This window comes from Oncorhynchus mykiss, chromosome 4 (genome assembly GCF_057628025.1).
Source record: "Oncorhynchus mykiss isolate SJ-2025 chromosome 4, ASM5762802v1, whole genome shotgun sequence".
Taxonomy (NCBI): Eukaryota; Metazoa; Chordata; class Actinopteri; order Salmoniformes; family Salmonidae; genus Oncorhynchus; species Oncorhynchus mykiss.
In genome coordinates, this window is record NC_143025.1 from 82251860 (window position 1) to 82272144 (window position 20285).

At 42.5% G+C, this 20285-nt stretch overlaps 2 protein-coding genes, 1 long non-coding RNA gene and 1 other non-coding gene across 4 annotated transcripts; 2 read left to right on the forward strand and 2 right to left on the reverse strand.

The window, feature by feature from the left end:
- The first annotated feature begins 782 nt into the window (after positions 1-782).
- Positions 783-4995, forward strand: LOC149984157 (uncharacterized). The gene is made up of 2 exons (XR_016495467.1): positions 783-1478; positions 1602-4995. It is a non-coding gene; the product is annotated as an uncharacterized LOC149984157 (long non-coding RNA).
- A 249-nt stretch (positions 4996-5244) lies between these two features.
- Positions 5245-9268, forward strand: LOC110522508 (C-C chemokine receptor type 6). Its single transcript, XM_021600950.3, has 2 exons — positions 5245-5615; positions 7757-9268. Exon 2 carries the CDS (start codon positions 7763-7765, stop codon positions 8945-8947), a length of 1185 nt encoding a protein of 394 aa, XP_021456625.3. The 5' UTR covers positions 5245-5615; positions 7757-7762; the 3' UTR covers positions 8948-9268.
- A 4701-nt stretch (positions 9269-13969) lies between these two features.
- LOC110522509 (uncharacterized) lies at positions 13970-19848 on the reverse strand. Its single transcript, XR_002473335.3, has 2 exons — positions 19598-19848; positions 13970-14362 (listed from the first exon to the last, which is right to left on the reverse strand). It is a non-coding gene; the product is annotated as an uncharacterized LOC110522509 (transcript).
- Positions 15521-19603, reverse strand: LOC149984158 (kelch repeat and BTB domain-containing protein 11-like). The gene has a single exon (XM_090233166.1). It carries the CDS (start codon positions 19454-19456, stop codon positions 18329-18331), a length of 1128 nt encoding a protein of 375 aa, XP_090089292.1. The 5' UTR covers positions 19457-19603; the 3' UTR covers positions 15521-18328.
- Positions 19849-20285: the final 437 nt, after the last annotated feature.

Genomic DNA, 20285 nt, shown 5'->3' on the forward strand with positions numbered 1-20285 from the left:
TTTACCAAGGAGAGTGATGGAGTGCTGCATCAGATGACCTGACTTCCACAATCATCTGACCTCAACCCAATTGAGATGATTTGGGATGAGTTGGACCGCAGAATGAAGGAAAAGCAGCCAACAAGTGCCCAGCATATGTGGAAACTCCTTCAAGATGGTTGGAAAAGCATTCCTCATGAAGCTGGTTGAGAGAATTCCAAGAGTGTGCAAACCTGTCATCAAGGCAAAGGGTGACTACTATATGGTCATTTGTTTAACCTGTTTTTGGTTACTATATGATTCTATATGTTATTATTTGTTCGTTTTGATGTCTTCACTCTTATTCTACAATGTAGAAAATAGTAAAAAAAATAAAGAAAAACCCTTGAATGAGTAGGTGTGAACTTTTGACTTGTAGTGTATAGTTTACATTAGATTAGCTAAATATGGCCTGTTCACTATCATCATGCCCTAGTGATATGTTTGCGTATCATCAGTTTGATGAGATCACTCAGGACCTCAGTGTATCTCAGCTCAGCCAGACTCAAGGAGCTGACTACATGGAGGTGGTGGCATGACAGTCCATCAGCCTTACACCACACAGGCCATTTCTACTATGTTAACTATTATTTATGTTGTCTGTACCAGAGGAGGCTGGTGGGAGGAGCTATGTGAGGATAGGTTCATTGTAATGGTTGCAATGGTATCTTTGGAAAGGAGTTAAACGTGGTTTCATCATTTGATACCGTTCCATTAATTCCATCCCAGCCATTACAATGAGCCCATCCTCCTATAGCTCCTCCCACCAGCCTCCTGTGGTGTGTACATAGTTTGTGTACACAGACCTAATAAAATTACCACTTCCCCAGATTGTTCTTGAAGACTGTTTCTATTGTGCTCCTTTATAACATGTATACAGATGAATGTCAAGGATCTCAGGGATGACATGTTGATACATGAATGACATGTTTTCTGTCAATCTGAAACCACAATGGGGGAGTTTACTGTAATTTATGCTGTGGCATTAACATACGTTGGCAGACGGTTTCAACCACAAAGACCAGGGTGGTTTTTCTTACAAAAAAGGGAACCTTTAAAAAAAAAATGAAGGCAGACATTGAATATCCCTTTGTGCATGGTGAGGTTAATAATTACATTTTGGATGGTGTATCAATACGTCGTCAGTACAAAGATACAGGCGTCCTTCCTAACTCGGTTGCCAGAGAGAAAGGAAAATGCTCAGGGATTTCACCATGAGGCCAATGGTGACTTTTTAAAACAGTTAAGAATGTAATGGCAGCACGTGACTTAACCCCACAGTCCCATTAGGGTGATTTCTCCCTTTCTCAGCTGTCTATCAACAGTCTCCTTGATTCCAAGCCCGAATGCATATTTAGACTCTGACCCATCCCAGGTCAGTGGCTGTTGTTGTCGGCAGATGAAGACGCAAGTTTGGCTGCTGACCAAGTTACCAGGAAGATTGTGTGTGCATCCATAAAGTGAGTTGTGGGTTTACTCTTGTGGGTTTTATGCTGTTAGCAATTCTGACTTGTTACTTTCTTACATTTTAACTGCACATACTGTACTGTTTAACATGAAGCTAATGTTTGTGTATATTTCAGATATGACATATTTACAGTTGAAGTCGGACGTTTACATACACCAGAGCCAAATACATTTAAACTCAGCTTTTCACAATTCCTGACATTTAATCCTAGTAAAAATTCCCTGTCTTAGGTCAGTTAGAATCACCACTTTATTTTAAGAATGTGAAATGTCAGATTAATAGTAGCGAGTGATTTATTTCAGCTTTTATTTCTTTCATCACATTCCCAGTGGGTCAGAAGTTGACATGCACTCAATTAGTATTTGGTAGCATTGCCTTTAAATTGTTTAACTTGGGTAAAAGTTTTGGGTAGCCTTACACAAGCTTCCCACAATAAGTTGGGTGAATTTTGGCCCATTCCTCCTGACAGAGCTGGTGTAACTGAGTCAGGTTTGTAGGCCTCCTTGCTCACACACGCTTTTTCAGTTCTGCCCACACATTTTCTATAGGATTGAGGTCAGGTCTATGTGATGGCCACTCCCATACCTTGACTTTGTTGTCCTTAAGCCATTTTGCCACAACTTAGGAAGTATGCTTGGGGTATTTGTCCATTTGGAAGACCCATTTGCGACCAAGATTTAACTTCCTGACTGACATTTTGATGTTGCTTCAATATATCCACATCATTTTCCATCCTCATGATGTCATCTATTTTGTGAAGCGCTCCAGTCCCTCCTGCAGCAAAGCACCCCCACAACATGATGCTGCCACCCCCATGCTTCACGGTTGGGATGTGTTCTTCAGCTTGCAAGCATCCCCCTTTTTCCTCGAAACATAACAATGGTCATTATGGTCAAACAGTTCTATTTTTGTTTCATCAGACCGGAGGACATTTCTCCAAAAAGTACCATCTTTGTCCCCATGTGCAGTTGCAGTCCGTATTCTGGCTTTTTTTATGGCGGTTTTGGAGCAGTGGTTTCTTCCTTGCTGAGCGGCCTTTCAGGTTATGTCGATATAGGACTCGTTTTACTGTGGATATAGATACTTTTGTACCTGTTTCCTCCAGCATCTTCACAAGGTCCTTGGTCCTTTTCGCACCAAAGTACGTTAATCTCTAGAAGACAGAACGCATCTCCTTCCTGAGCGGTAGGACGGCTGCATGGTCCCATGGTGTTTATACTTTCGTACTATTGTTTGTACAGATGAACGTGGTACCTTCAGACGTTTGGAAATTGCTCCCAAAGATGAACCAGACTTGTGGAGGTCTACAATTTTTTTCTGAGGTCTTGGCTGATTTCTTTAGATTTTCCCATGATGTCAAGCAAAGAGGCACAGAGTTTGAAGGTAGGCCTTGAAATACATCCATAGGTACATCTCCAATTGACTTAAATTATGTCAATTAGCCTATCAGAAGCTCCTAAAGCCATGACATCATTTTCTGGAATTTTCCAAGCTGTTTAAAGGCACAGTCAACTTAGTGTATGTAAACTTCTGACCCAGTAGAATTGTGATACAGTGAGTTATAAGTGAAATAATCTGTAAACAATTGTTGGAAAAATTACTTGTGTCATGCACAAAGTAGATGTCCTAACCGACTTGCCAAAACTATAGTTTAACAATACATTTGTGGAGTGGTCACTGTGCATTCATAGTTTGCACTGGTGCCATGGCTTGTTTCTATACTGAACAACAATATAAACACAACAATCAACAATTTAAAAGATTTTACTGAGTTACAGTTCATATGAGGATATCGGTCAATTGAAATATAATCATTAGGTCCTAACCTATGGATTTCACCTGACTGGGAATACAGATATCACAGATACCTTATAAAAAAGAAAATGGGCCTCACAATGGGCCTCAGGATCACCTCACGGTATTTCTGTACATTCAAATTGCCATCAATAAAATGCAATTGTGTTTGTTGTCTGTAGCTTATGCCTGCCTTCCCATACCATAACCCCACCTCCACCATCAGGCGCTGTGTTCACAACGTTGACATCAGCAAACCACTCGCCCATACATGTGTTCTGTGGTTGTGAGGCCAGTTGGACATACTGCCAAATTCTCTAAAACATTAAATTCTCTGGCAACAGTTCTGGTGGGCATTCCTACCCTCAACTTGAGAACTGTGGCATTGTGTTTATTTATTTTTTGTCCTGGTGCCACAGGGTTGTAAATTACAATACGCATGCGGGAGCTCCAAGAATCGTCTGAAACTGTTATTAGGTAACATGTAAAGTGTTGGTCCCGTGTTTTATGAGCTGAAATAATAGAACATTTCTCAACTTTTGTGCACAAATTTGTTAACATCCATGTTAGTGAGCATTTCTCCTTTGCCAAAATTATCCTTCCACGGGACTGGTTTAGCATATCAAGGAGCTAATACAACAGAATGAACATTACACATGTGCACCTTGTGCTGGGGACAAAAGGCCACTTTAAAATGTGCAGTTTTGTCACAACACAATGCTGCAGATGTCTCAAGTTTTGAGGGAGCTTGCAATTGGCATGCTGGACTGCAAGAATGTCCACCAGAGCTGTTGCCAGAGAATTTAATGTTTACTTCTCTACCATAAGCTGCCTCAATGTAATTTTAGAGTATTTGTCAGTACATCCAACCGGCCTCACAGCAGCAGACCACGTGTATGGCGTCGTGTGGGCGAGCAGGTTTGCTGATGTCAACATTGTGAACAAAGTGCCCCACAGTGGGGTTATGGTATGGGCAGGCATAAGCTACGGACAACAATCACAATTGCATTTTAAACATGGCAATTTGAATGCACAGAGATCAGTGATGAGATCCTGAGGCCCATTGTCGTGCCATTTATCCACCGCCATCACCTCATGTTTCAGCATGATAATGCACTGCCCCATGTTGCAAGGAACTGTACACACTTCCTGAAAGCTGAAAATATCCCAGTTCTTCCATGGCCTGCATATTCACCACGTCACCCACTGAGCAGGTTTGGGATGCTCTGGATCGACCCGTACGACCGCGTGTTCCAGTTCCCACCAATATCCAGCAACTTCTCACAGCCATTGAGGAGTGGGAAAGCATTCCACAATCAAAACCCTGATCAACTCTATGTGAAGAAGTGTCACACTGCATGGGGCAAATGGTGGTCACACAAGATACTGACTGGTGTTCTGATTCACGCCTGTGACCAAAAGATGCGTATTTGTATACCCAGTCATGTGAAGTCCATAGATTAGAGCCTAACGCATGTATTTAAATCGACTGATTTCATTATATGAACTGTCAGTATAATTTGACCGAATTTTGAAAAGAATAATGGCAAATGTTGTGCAATCCAGGTGCGGAAAGCTCTTAGACTTCTCTAGAAAGACTCACAGCTGTAATCACTGCCAAATATGCTTGTACAACGTATTGACTCGGGTGTGAATACTTATGTAAATGAGATATTTCTGTATTTTATTTCAAATAAAATAAACATTTCTAAAAACCTGTTTTCACTTTGTCATTATGGGGTATTGTGTGTAGATGGGTGAGAGAGAAAAAAAATACTTTCAATACATTTTTAATTTGGACTGTAACAAAATGTGGAATAAGTCAAGGGGTATGAATACTTTTCAAAGGCACTGTAAAATGTATGTATGCTTTATTCACATGATAGTACTAATCAGTGACACCGCTTTGCTGAATATCAAGTACTTTGATCTTTGAGACTTTATCCCCCATGTAATGCATGTCTGCAAAATAATGCACACTGTTTCCAGTGTACCTAATGTTCAAGATAGTTGAATGAATAGAAGTGAGCAATCAACAGTCAATATGTTTCAAAGGTCAATAAAGAGTTAAGGTGTAATGAGCATGTTTCTTGAGTTCTTCTGCTCAGATCGTGTGATCTGCAGGTGTCAGCCAACAGGTTTTTATTTGAGAACGTCAAGTGCATGCTGCGACACTGCTTGGTTCCACAGCTGACAGTCTAGGTTGATCAAACGGAGAACAACTTGACTTCTTCCTGTTTTCTCTAATTGAGAGATTCTGAGGTTCACAGCTTCCTTTCAAACTTGGCTTAGAATAGTCCCAAGAGTATTTTGAAACGATTACTCCGTTATTCTGGTAAGTCCTCTCTTACACAATACATGGGATAATATGTGACTTAAGCAATCTTACCATGTTTGTTTAATAAAATATTTAATTTACTGTTCTTAATGTAAGGAAAACTGCTGGGTTAAATATGTTCAACATGCACTTTAATCTTTATTTGTAAACATGACATTCAACTAGATCTTACTGTAGATTACATTGTGTGTATTGTAATAAAATCAGTTAATTTCAAAACATGTCATACCTGAAATTAACACAGTTGATTGCAACTCGTTTCAGTTCTACTTTTTGACTGTATTGTCTGAAATGTAATTGTCTACATTATACAATTTTAATTACCATTCATTTCACAAAAGTATGTTTTTCTATCATAAGTCTGTCACCCTAGGAAAAAGTACTCAATTGTCATTCTTGAGTAAAAGTATTTGGTTTTAAATATACTTAAGTATCAAAAGTAAAAGTATGAATCATTTTTTATTCCTTATATTAAACCAACCAGACGGCACAATATTCTTGTTTCTTATTTTTATTTATGGATAGACGGGCACACCAACACACAGCAGACAATGTACAAATAAAGCATTTGTCTTTAGTCCACCAGATCAGAGGAAGTAGGGATGACCAGGGATGTTCTCTTGATAAGTGTGAATTGGACCATTTCCCTGTGCTGCTAAGCATTCAAAATGTGACGAGTACTTCTGGGTGTCGGAAAATATATTGAGTAAAAAGTACATTATTTTCTTTAGGAATATAGTGAAGTAAAAGTAGTCAAAATAAATAGTAAAGTAAAGTACAGATACTCAAAAAAATTTTTAAAAAAAAAGTATGTTTACTTAAGTACTTTACACCACTGAAAACAGTTACTTGTGTGCAATAGGTCCATGCTACGTGAGACTGCTTGTATTTGTTGTTTAGGTTTATTACACGTTCTGAACTAACAACCTGGGAATAAATCCCCCGAAATCTCAGGGTCTTGCTGAAATGTATGCATACACTCTGCAGCTAGGAAAGGGGAACCTCACCGCAGAGAATAAGCGATGTCCCACAAAACATATTCTACAACATATCCTATGCAAAAGCCTTTGACTAGGCTGTCTGGCCCAGATTGATCCTTCACAGCCAACATGAAAGAACCTACATGGTTGTAGTTAAGCCACCATCACTAATAGGTCAGAAGAGAAAAATAAAATAAAGCCAGTGGATGTACCTTTAGAAGACCTCAGAGGGATGTGTAGAAAATAGTAAGGTATGTGGATGTACTGTATGTCTTCACTTCTAGCAGGTGGTGGGGGATGTTATATAAGAATGGAAATACAGTATGTTTGAGTAAACTAACATGGATGAAGGTATACATAAAATTATTTTCCATGCATACATCTGATATAATTTCTAGATATCCAATTAGCTTCATAAGAACTCACAATGCTCCTTGTACATACATTAATTTCTTCAATATCCACTTAGATGATCATGTGCTTCAGTTGCCATTTGATTAGGGAAGTCAGGCGAGATGGAAAATCCAACCATTGTTGCCTTGCTGTCATCTTTATGCTTTGGGAACAGCCACCATGCAGAAGTGAATAATAGGAACAACAACCAGAAGCAGAACAACAATTTAATGTCTTTGTCAATAGCATTGAGACATTTTTAGATTCAAAACACAGATTTTTTTAAATGACAAATGTACAATGAACTGCCAATTGATAATGCCAGCATTGCCCCTAAAAGTTGCAATACTGACATGAATTACTGTGTGTCATTGAAAGCCAACCCCAGTTGTGCACTTTAGATACTTAACCACACTCTTGCATTTAAAGAAGAATTTGGGTCACTCAAGCAAGATTGGGGTTATGTGACCTGGTTCTCTGCAAATTTCCTTTCTCTGAATCGCACCACATTGCCAACCCTATTTGACTCCAGATTACTTCAGTCACACTTTTGTAAGGATGTTAATTAACTACAATCAGAATTTTGCTTTGTAGTTAAAATATACGTATACAGTAGTTGATAGTGATAGGATACATTTCAATAAAACATAAATGCTTTTTTTGGGGGGGTGCCATGAGTACACATTGTATGTTGAAATAAATTCCAAGTGTGTTATTAAATTAAAGACCTGTTCTTCTCTGAGTGCTCTCTCTATTTATCCATAGGAGAAAATGAACTATACGGATAATGCAGAGGAAACAGTTAACAATTCAGTGGCGTATGACTATGATTGGGTGGAGCCATGTAATATGGAAGAAAACAACAGTGTGGAGAGAGTGGTGCGACTCTACATCCACTCTGTCATCTGTATCCTGGGTTTACTGGGCAACATCCTGGTGATCGTCACCTACGCCTTCTACAAGAAGGCCAAGTCCATGACGGACGTTTACCTTCTGAACGTGGCCATAGCAGACATGCTGTTTGTGGTGGCTCTACCCCTGATCATCTACAATGAGCAGAGTGACTGGGCCATGGGGATGGTGGCCTGTAAGGTTCTCCGTGGGGCCTACAGCGTCAACCTGTACAGTGGCATGCTGTTGTTAGCTTGTATTAGCACCGACCGCTACATTGCTATTGTCCAGGCCCGTCGCTCCTTCCGGCTCCGCTCCCTGATCTACAGCCGCATCATCTGCGCTGCAGTCTGGAGCCTGGCCCTGCTCCTCTCTGTCCCCACCTTTGTCTACTACGAGCGTTATGTGCCTGCACACAGCACCATTGGAAATTATTATGACAACTATGATAACAACAATGCTACAACACTGTTTGATCTGGAGAACACCATATTCTTAGAGGAGGAGGAGGAGGACTATGTAGTCTGCAACTTCAGGTTCCCAGACAACGCCACGGCCCGTCAGATGAAGATCCTGGTCCCGAGCACCCAGATGGCGGTGGGCTTCTTCCTGCCCCTGTTGGTCATGGGCTTCTGCTACGCCAACATCATTGTCACGCTGCTGCGTGCCAAGAACTTCCAGAGGCACAAGGCGGTGCGCGTGGTGCTGGCTGTGGTGGTCGTGTTTATCATCTGTCATCTGCCCTACAACGCCGCACTGCTCTACGACACGGTCAACAAGTTCCAGATCCAGACCTGCAGTCAGGTGGATACCACCGAAGTGGCCAAGACAGTGACAGAAACGGTGGCCTACCTGCATTGCTGCCTCAACCCGGTCCTATACGCCTTCATCGGGGTGAAGTTCAGGAACCACTTCAGGAAGATTGTGGAGGATGTGTGGTGCATTGGGAAGAGGGTCATGAATCCCCGACGCTTCTCGAGGGTCACGTCAGAGATGTATGTCTCCACTGTCCGCAGGTCTATGGATGGATCCTCTACAGACAACGCATCTTCTTTCACCATGTGAGGACGAGACCCTGTGGTGGAGACTGCTACTGCTGTGAACCCTAGCGCCGTCTGATACATTTATCAATGTACCTATGCCATCTTTATTGAATGTTTCCATAAGCCTTACATGGAATAATCAATGTAAAATAACAAAAGTGTTTATTTAAATGATAACTACTGTAATGACAACTGTTTCTACTTGCTGTTTATTGTTTATGAATATGATATATCGGTTGTTGCTTTTATGCAGTTCTGTCTTTGGTTAATGCACAATTGTGGTTTATGTCTGTGTTTGAATGTATTTTGAAAGACGAAATAAAAAATACTTTTTTATGGCCTATATTAATTTCCTAATGTATTTATTAACGGAAGGACAATACTGTGTAATTTGGGTTTCAGCCATGGCAAACTGCTCACAATTAGTAGAAGTAACAGCGTTGTTATTGTTACCCAGTAGATGGGGCCATTTACACTCTTTACACTATGTCTCTACACAGTCTGGAATGAAGCGTTGTAAAATCAGTGCGGAGACAGCTTCCCTAGAATTAAGTGAGTTCTACAAAGATAAGGCAGTATTGTTGTTTAAGAAAGCCAAATACTAGGTCATATTTGATTTGAGTGAAATTATGTTATTGCCTTAGGTAATTGGTTCATAGGACAGGCAGCCTCATATGCACTATTTAGTTAGTGCATGCTCTTGTCAACGTAATGTTACAATTGTTGCCGGTTTACAACCTTTGAGGCTTGATTGCTGTCATTTGTGCTCACTTGCTAATTAAAGGTCCTAATGTAATTGTCTGTCTCTATGTAATACCTGGTGTACAGTTGTGAGAAGCTTCTGCGGGGATCTGTTGTGTTCATGACTCTGCCCTCAACCTATCTTTATCAACAATTCATCTTTAATCATGACTAAGCATATATGACACCCCTGATTCAATTATTAAAATCATAATTTGTAATTAACCAACATTTCTTATGTAATTTTAAATATTTAAAACGAAACAATCGTCCTATTTTCAACACAGGAGGCTGCTGAGGGGAGGACGGCTCATAATAATGACTGGAATGGAGTAAATGGAATGGTATCAAACACTTGGAAACCATGTATTTGATGTATTTGATACATTCCACTGATTCCACTCCAGTCATTACCACTAGTCCGTTCTCCCCAGTTAAGGTGCCACTATCCTCCTGTGATTTTTAAGTAATGTAAGTTATACTACTCCTGCAATAACATCTGCCTAATATGTGTGTGTGACCAATACAATTTGATTTGATATAGTTTTAGTACAAAGGAGATATTGTGAAATGTAACCTTGGTTTGACCAAGTGGATAAAACAAACTGTACTTGGCAAACATTATGCGTCTCCTGCGCAAGTCACACCATCACGCAAGCCACATGGCTGTGAGAACAACTGCCAAGTCCTCCTCTATTCCCATGGCAATAAATAGTGTCAGCTCAGCTTCCAAGGCCAACTCATGAAGCGAATTGATCGATGCTGGACTTGGACTGAAATAGTTAGCTGTACTCATTTTGGGTGTTGGGGTGTTGTGCCGAAAAGCTCTCCCTGACAGAATTCGTTGCATGAATGCGCACACACTCAATTCTTCATGCCTGCGACTTGCTTGCTAGTTGAGATAGCAAGAAAATAGCCTTGCCGCAATCCTCCCCCATCTTCTAATTTCCTTAATTTTGTGGCTAGAGTCAAATACTTTCTATAGAAAAAACTTCATATCAGGATAGGCAACCAAAATGAATAATTAATGTACAGTGGGGCAAAAAAGTATTTAGTCAGCCACCTATTGTGCAAGTTCTCCCACTTAAAAAGATGAGAGAGGCCTGTAATTTTCATCATAGGTACACTTCAACTGTGACAGACAAAATGAGAAAAAAAATCCAGAAAATCACATTGTAGGATTTTTATTTGTATTTGGTCACCTACAAACAAGCAAGATTTCTGGCTCTCACAGGCCTGTAACTTCTTCTTTAAGAGGCTCCTCTGTCCTCCACTCGTTAACTGTATTAATGGCACCTGTTTGAACTTGTTATCAGTATAAAAGACACCTGTCCACAACCTCAAACAGTCACACTCCAAACTCCACTATGGCCAAGACCAAAGAGGTGTCAAAGGACACCAGAAACAAAATTGTAGACCTGCACCAGGCTGGGAAGACTGAATCTGCAATAGGTAAGCAGCTTGGTTTGAAGAAATCAACTGTGGGAGCAATTATTAGGAAATGGAAGACATACAAGACCACTGATAATCTCCCTCGATCTGGGGCTCCACGGAAGATCTCATGCTGTGGGGTCAAAATGATCACAAGAACGGTGAGCAAAAATCCCAGAACCACATGGAGGGACCTAGTGAATGACCTGCAGAGAGCTGGGACCAAAGTAACAAAGCCTACCATCACTAACACACTATGCCGCCAGGGACTCAAATCCTGCAGTGCCAGACGTGTCCCCCTGCTTAAGCCAGTACATGTCCAGGCCCGTCTGAAGTTTGCTAGAGAGCATTTGGATGATCCAGAAGAAGATTGGGAGAATGTCATATGGTCAGATCAAACCAAAATATAACTTTTTGGTTAAAACTGAACTGTTTGGAGGACAAAGAATGCTGAGTTGCATCCAAAGAACACCGAACCTACTGTGAAGCATGGGGGTGGAAACATCATGCTTTGGGGCTGTTTTTCTGCAAAGGGACCAGGACGACTGATCCGTGTAAAGGAAAGAATGAATGGGGCCATGTATCGTGAGATTTTGAGTGAAAACCTTCTTCCATCAGCAAGGGCATTGAAGATGAAACGTGGCTGGGTCTTTCAGCATAACAATGATCCCAAACACACTGCCCGGGCAACGAAGGAGTGGCTTCGTAAGAAGCATTTCAAGGTCCTGGAGTGGCCTAGCCACTTTGGAGGGAGTTGAAAGTCTGTGTTGCCCAGCAACAGCCTCAAAACATCACTGCTCTAGAGGAGATCTGCATGGAGGAATGGGCCAAAATACCAGCAACAGTGTGTGAAAACCTTGTGAAGACTTACAGAAAACATTTGACCTCTGACATTGCCAAGAAAGGGTATATAACAAAATATTGAGATAAACATTTGTTATTGACCAAATACTTATTTTCCACCATAATTTGCAAATAAAATCATAAAAAATCCTACAATGTGATTTTCTGGATTTTTTTCTCTCGTTTTGTCTGTCATAGTTGAAGTGTACCTATGATGAAAATTACAGGCCTCTCTCATATTTTTAAGTGGGAGAACTTGCACAATTGGTGGCTGACTAAATACTTTTTTGCCCCACTGTATGTGTGTATGTGTGTTATATTAAACATAGGAGTAAAATGTAGGCAATAAAAATTTCAGAACAACTACTAGTCGAATAAGACATGGGAGAGGTGCCAAATTTGGCAAACAGATGTATTTATAGACTAATACTGTTTCACAATTCCAGTGGGTCAGAAGTTTACATACACTAAGTTGACTGTGCCTTTAAACAGCGTGGAAAAATCCAGAATATTATGTCATGGCTTTAGAAGCTTCTGACTGGCTAATTGACATCATTTGAGTCAATTGCAGGTGTACCTGTGGATGTATTTCAAAGCCTACCTTAAAACTCCGTGCCTCTGCTTGACATCATGGGAAAATCAAAAGAAATCAGCCAAGACCTCAGAAAAAAATTGTAGACCTCCACAAGTCTGGTTCATCCTTGGAAGCAATTTCCAAACGCCTGAAGGTACCACGTTCATCTGTACAAACAATAGTATGCAGGTATAAACGCCATGGGACCACACAGCCGTCATACAGCTCAGGAAGGAGACGCGTTCTGTCTCCTAGAGATGAATGTACTTTGGTGCGAAAAGTTCAAATCAATCCCAGAACAGCAAAGGACCTTGTGAAGATGCTGGAGGAAACAGGTACCAAAGTATCTATATCCACAGTAAAACAAGTCCTATATCGATATAACCTGAAAGGCAGGTCAGCAAGGAAGAAGCCACTGCTCCAAAACCGCCATAAAAATAGCCAGACTACGGTTTGCAACTGCACATGGGGACAAAGATGGTACTTTTTGGAGAAATGTCCTCCGGTCTGATGAAACAAAAATAGAACTGTTTGGCCATAATGAGGGACTGGTGCACTTCACAAAATAGATGGCATCATGAGGTAGGGAAATTATGTGGGTATATTGAAGCAACATCTCAAGACATCAGTCAGGAAGTTAAAGCTTGGTTGCAAATGTGTCCTTGAAATGGACAATGACCCCAAGCATACTTCCAATGTTGAGGCAAAATGGCTTAAGGACAACAAAGTCAACGTATTGGAGTGGCCATCACAAAGCCCTGACGTCAATCCTATAGAAAATGTGTGGGCAGAACGGAAAAAGCGTGTGTGTGAGCAAAGAGGCCTAAAAACCTGACTCAGTTACACCAGCTCTGTCAGGAGGCATGGGTCAAAATTCATCCAACTTATTGTGGGAAGCTTGTGGAAGGCTACCCGAAACGTTTGACCCAAGTTAAACAATTTAAAGGCAATGCTACCAAATACTAATTGAGTGCATGTAAACTTCTGACCCACTAGGAATGTGATGAAATAAATAAAAGCTGAAAAAAATAATTCTTGTAACAGGATTCTTCCTTCGAAGGAGAGGCGGACCAATACGCAGCATGGTTGAAGTTCATAGTTTAATAAGGAAAACTATACATGAATAAACTACAAAACAATAAATGTGAAAACCCGAAACTCGTCGTGTGGTACTGACACAGGAGACAGGAACAATCACCCACGAAACATTCAAAGAATATGGCTGCCTAAATATGGTTCCCAATCAGAGACAATGATAAACACCTGCCTCTGATTGAGAACCACTCCAGGCAGCCATAGACTATTCTAAACAACCCCACTAACCACAATCCCATGACCTACAAAAACCCCAAGACAAAACACACCACATAAATAACCCATGTCACACCCTGGCCTGACCAAAATAATAAAGAAAACACAAAATACTAAGACCAGGGCGTGACAGAACGATGGTACTTTTTGGAGAAATGTCATCCTCCCCCCCCAAGGTGCGGACTCCCGGCCGCACACCTAAACCTATAGGGGAGGGTCCGGGTGGGCGTCTGTCCACGGTGGCGGCTCCGGCGCGGGACGTGGACCCCACTTCAACAAAGTCTTAGTCCGCATGCATCGCGTCCTTAAATTGGCAACCCTCGCCGCCAACCTTGGCCTAGTAAACCTAACCAAGGGCCCCACTGGACTGAGGGGCAGCTCCGGACTGAGGGACCGCTCGGGACTGAGGGATAGCTCAGGACTGAGGGGAAGCTCAGGACTGAGAGGAAGCTCAGGCAGGTTGATGGCTCTGGCAGATCCTGGCTGGCTGGTGGTTCTGGCAGATCCTGGCTGACTGGTGGTTCCGGCAGATCCTGGCTAAATATATAAATTATGATAAGAATTAGAATTACACATCTGATCCGGTCTGACCAGGGGCTTGCAGAGATGCAAAATGGCCTCCACGATGGCAGAAGCCTCCGTCGAAGGAGAGGCGGACCAATACGCAGCGTGGTTGAAGTTCATGGTTTTTTAATAAGGAAAACTATACATGAACAAACTACAAAACAATAAATGTGAAAACCCGAAACTCGTCCCGTGTGGTACTGACACAGGAGACAGGAACAATCACCCACAAAACACTCAAAGAATATGGCTGCCTAAATATGGTTCCCAATCAGCGACAATGATAAACACCTGCCTCTGATTGAGAACCACTCCAGGCAGCCATGACTATTCTAAACAACCCCACTAACCACAATCCCAATACCTACAAAAACCCCAAGACAAAACACACCACATAAATAACCCATGTCACACCCTGGCCTGACCAAAATAATAAAGAAAACACAAAATACTAAGACCAGGGCGTGACATCTCTATACTATTATTATGACATTTCACATTCTTAAAATAAAGTGGTGATCCTAACTGACCTAAAACAGGGAATATTTACTAGGATTAAATGCCAGGAATTGTGAAAAACTGAGTTTAAATGTATTTGGCTAAGGTGTATGTAAACTTCCGACGTAAACTTCCGAAACTGTACCTAGGAATGAAGGGATAGATAATAAACAGTAGCAGCAGCGTATGTGATGAAACAAAAAACATTGTGCTAAAAGGGTCAATGCAGATAGTCCGGGTAGCTATTTGGTTAACTATTTAACTATTTAGCAGTAATATGGCTTGGTGGTAGAAGCTGTTCTGGGTTTTGTTGGTTCCAGACTTGGTCCGACGGTAGCGCTTGCCATCCAGTAGCAGAGAGAAAAGTCTATGACTTTGGCGGCTGAAATCTTTGACAATTTGACAAAGAAACAGTATGTTTGTGTGCAGGAACCCTACATCCGTAAATGAGTCAGTACGTTAACACACCAAACATCAATATAATTGATCATGTCCTATGCACCACTACAGTAGTGAATGTGGTTGGTTTGGAGTTGAAAGGCTGTCATACAGCAGATAAATAAGGTATGATTGAAAACCGTTGAAGCTGTCAAACCATAAACATGAAATAAACAGCCAGCCAGCGAACAGGTGGGAGATCCAAATAACTATTTTTATTACAGCAATTCAAACATACTGAAACACCCAACACCATCACTCACAAGCTCACAAGCCTTGAATTAGTATTATTAGCCTATGGCCATTCGTTCGGCAGTACGATTGCCTTGGTCCACATAAACTTCACACAGCATAAACTTAACTCACACAGCATAAACTTAATAACTCACACAGCATGCTCATTCATGAAGACTTTTTGATTAGACCCAGCAGCAAGATGAATATAGACCTTAGCGGCGGGATCTTTGTCATATAAAAACAAAAATAATAATCAATAAACTTTTTTTTATATAATCAAAAAAGGGTTTTATTGCAGTAAGAAACACCCTAAAAGACAGAGGAAGATAGGGCTTGAAGTTACAGTACATTAAAACCTGGCCTTGCCCTCAGCAATGGGTGCGGCACGGAAAGGCAGCTACATTTTCAAAGGTGCACTCTTCACTGAACAGGATAAAATAACGACATACTGTAAGGGTGACTTCATGTCTTTGAATGTCATTCCTTTGAAACAGGATCTATTACTATAACAGAGAGGTGAGGGGATTATTGATTCTATTGTTAGAGCCTATAGGCTCCCACAGTAAGTAGACATGGCACACCTTAGGGCAGAGACCATCAGCATATGGGCCCACCGAGACTTGGCAGCAAGTCACAGGCCTCACACCGTGTGTGTGTGTGTGTGTGTGCGTGCGTGCGTGCGTGCGTGCGTTTTCATTCACTGGCAGACAGACAGACAAGGTCATATTCTCATTTCACAGCGAGTCTTTTCCCCTTGAGTCTTGAGTGAATTACCCTCTCTTTGTCCCTGCTGGCTGGACTGGGTGACCAGGCAAAGCACACATTGGAGCAAAGCCCTGGTCCTGCTGTAAACAGCCTTAGCCCTGGTCCTGTTGTAAACAGCCTTAGCCCTGGTCCTGTTGTAAACAGCCTTAGCCCTGGTCCTGTTGTAAACAGCCTTAGCCCTGGTCCTGTTGTAAACAGCCTTAGCCCTGGTCCTGTTGTAAACAGCCTTAGCCCTGGTCCTGTTGTAAAGAGCCTTAGCCCTGGTCCTGCTGTAAACAGCCTTAGCCCTGTTCCTGTTGTAAACAGCCTTAGCCCTGGTCCTGTTGTAAACAGCCTTAGCCCTGGTCCTGTTGTAAACAGCCTTAGCCCTGGTCCTGCTGTAAACAGCCTTAGCCCTGGTCCTGTTGTAAACAGCCTTAGCCCTGGTCCAGTTGTAAACAGCCTTAGCCCTGGTCCTGCTGTAAACAGCCTTAGCCCTGGTCCTGTTGTAAACAGCCTTAGCCCTGGTCCTGTTGTAAACAGCCTTAGCCCTGGTCCTGTTGTAAACAGCCTTAGCCCTGGTCCTGTTGTAAACAGCCTTAGCCCTGGTCCTGTTGTAAACAGCCTTAGCCCTGGTCCTGTTGTAAACAGCCTTAGCCCTGGTCCTGTTGTAAACAGCCTTAGCCCTGGTCCTGTTGTAAACAGCCTTAGCCCTGGTCCTGTTGTAAACAGCCTTAGCCCTTAGCCCTGGTCCTGTTGTAAACAGCCTTAGCCCTGGTCCTGTTGTAAACAGCCTTAGCCCTGGTCCTGTTGTAAACAGCCTTAGCCCTGGTCCTGTTGTAAACAGCCTTATCCCTGGTCCTGCTGTAAACAGCCTTAGCCCTGGTCCTGTTGTAAACAGCCTTAGCCCTGGTCCTGTTGTAAACAGCCTTAGCCCTGGTCCTGCTGTAAACAGCCTTAGCCCTGGTCCTGCTGTAAACAGCCTTAGCCCTCTCCAGGCGCTCTATAAGGAAGGTTAATTAAGTTTAAATAAATAAAAGGAAGCTGTGCAGCAACAGCAACTATCCCAACTGTGAATTTCACAACATGCTGTCGAGTACATTCGTTTCACAAACTGCTGTCCATTGATGTATTGATAAATAAACTATTGCACAATCAAAAAACATGAATCTCACAAATATGTTTAGTGCCTAACTCAGCACATTTTGGAGAGTTGGCATTATGTGTCTATATGTCCAGCTCCAAAATGAGACTGTCCGCCTGTGGTCAGGGCATCAGGGCTGAGAGGGTTTGGAAGACAAGTCCATCTAAAGATGCCATACTTACAGTAATGTGAGAAATTCATGTCATTATCCAGGCCACAGACTAATAGACAATATAGCCACTCAAACCAGACTTTCCTTAGACATTCAAATCGGTTTCTTGATGCTGCTAATCCTTTACCATACGATGGGATGTTCTATCATTCCCTGTAATAAAGTCATTGTAGCTAGGTTATATTATATCAACAGGGATCCCTGTTATCTCCCATTGTGTATATCTCCCCTGCCTTTGGCAAAAGCTGCTTTGCAACACGTTTTATTCCTACTCTAAGAAAGAACACGGCAATGTTTCCACTTAGTAATAACAGGTAATACTCTCAGAGAGGAAAACTATTTGAATCATGCAATAGTTATATTGACATTGAATTATAAACACTTGGGAATAAATATTGCTTTGGCAGTGCTGTTGATGAAAAAGTTCTGCCTATTGACATCACCTAGGTCTATACAGTAGGCTACATTGTTTCTGTAGAGCTGTTGAAGTGTATAGCCATAGAGGCAAGATAAGAGAAGCCTATCACAATATTAGTGTCCTCTGGTAGGAATTACAAATACTGTTCATGAAAATGGACAAATTATTTAATTTATCATTCTTATCACAGTCTTTTATCAAACACAACATATTTTGTCCTCAAATGACATTTCTGAGGCCGCTTTAGTGAGTCTCCAAAAATAGGTAAATATTGTTCATTATTCTGTCTCAGGCTGTCTTGGGCAGAGACAGGACAAATGGAACAAGGGCGCCTTTAGCCTCTACAGGTGCTTTGAGTGCTTCTGCCTCAGGCAAAAACTGTTCATTCTCCTCTTCCACAACAAACTGCAATGTTTGGGACTTGTTCACACAGTAAATAGTGTTGCCAATGACAGCACAGCGAAAGGGCAAGGGGTTGGTCTGCTCCAGGGACGCACTGTCATGCCATATTTTCACCACAGTGTTGTATTTGAACACGTTGACGCCATAGTCACGGTTGACGTCAAACCTGTAGATGAAGTTTTTGAACGCCACCATGTCGGTGGATTTCTTCCTGCTGTTGTTGAACGGGCATTCCTCCCAGTCAGCTCTTCTATTGTCATATCTTAGCAGACGATAAAAGAGAGAGCCTCCGGATACGAACAGCTCTCCATTACAGGTCGTTGCCTCGTGCGCAACAGCGAACGCCCCTTTTGGTAGCGGCGCCACAGGGCTCCATCTGTCAGTGCGAGGATCGTATTTCTCCACCGTGAAGAGACACTCCCCTCCGATTGCAAACAGGTACCCGTCCATGGACACCAGTTTGAGCTGAGACCGACCCTGGGTGAGCGGTCGTATTTCGCTCCAGCTGTCAGTGAGAGGGTTGTAGCAGAACACCTTGTCTGAGACTTTGCCTTTGTCGCCCTGCACTTTGATTCCACCTGCTACGAATAGATAATTGTACATGGTGCATATCCCAGAGCCCTTTGTGTTGATTTCATCCGGCATCTTCGTCAGCACTTTCCAGTCCTTTGTCTCCTCGTTGTAATAGTAAATCACATGGTTCTCCTCCAGGGACACCATCGATAGAGGGCTCTGGGGGCGACTGTTCTCACGGCTTGGAGGTCTGCTCCCGGCGCGGTCATACACCTCGTTGATTTCAGCCACCACCAACGCCCTCTTTCCCTCCATTCTCATAGTGAGAATCAGCTCTCTCTCCCCTCCCGTCAAACGCCCATAGACAGCAGGATCACGCAGTATTTCCAATAAATTGTCACTCATGTGCTTGTAGGCTTTCTGCTTCAATTCACCGATACATTGCCTTTTGGCTATTGTCAAAATCTCATAGCAGTTCTCATCGGTAATCTGCTCCGACATTTTATCGACAGCAGCTTGAACTGCGAAAAGAATTTATAACACTTTAGCCCGGGTGCCGACCTCTGCAATATTAACCTTACTAACCTGCATTCGGTACGAGTAAATGTAATCCACCAATATTGTCAAAGTCTTAAAACTCACCCCCTTTAATCGGCATACGTCTCGGAACTGCCGCGCCTTGAAATAGTCACTTTTCTCAGCCAAAACGGCTTTATGCGCTTCAAGTTTCTTTCCAGACACTTCAATCACTAAATCAGACTTATCTCCAGAAGCACAGACGCCGTTCCCACATCCCCATCCTTCCTGCCTGGACTGCGGTGCTTGGTTTCCCTGTGTAGCCTCTGGGTCGCTCTCTCCCCGCACAGCCGTCTGTCCGCGCTCATGTGCTGGCTGTGCTTCCGTGCTGATACAAAAGGTGATAGGCGCAGACCTCCCCTCCCTCTGCCCCGCCCGGGAACTCGCTTTATGAATCTAACACTGAACGTTCACAGCTTCACCGCTGATTTAACACACGAGAGATGCGCTCCGTGTTTTCGTTTCGTCATCCAGTTAGAAGATGAAAAGCCCAAGCTGTGCGCCACGTTCACCTGCGCGCGGCAGTTCTCCTCCACCGCATCGGGCTCTATTGAACAGTGCTGCTCTTTGTTGATATGTGGGGTTGGGGGGTTCTCATTCATGGCTGACCCATGCATTCGATCTTCATTTGCATTTACTGAGCCATTCCTTGGTGGGCTACCATTATAACATCTAAGACCCATGACAGCATTATCCATTTCAACAAGTGGGCTCCCGAGTGGCGCAGCGGTTTTACAGTCCCTGGTTCGAATCC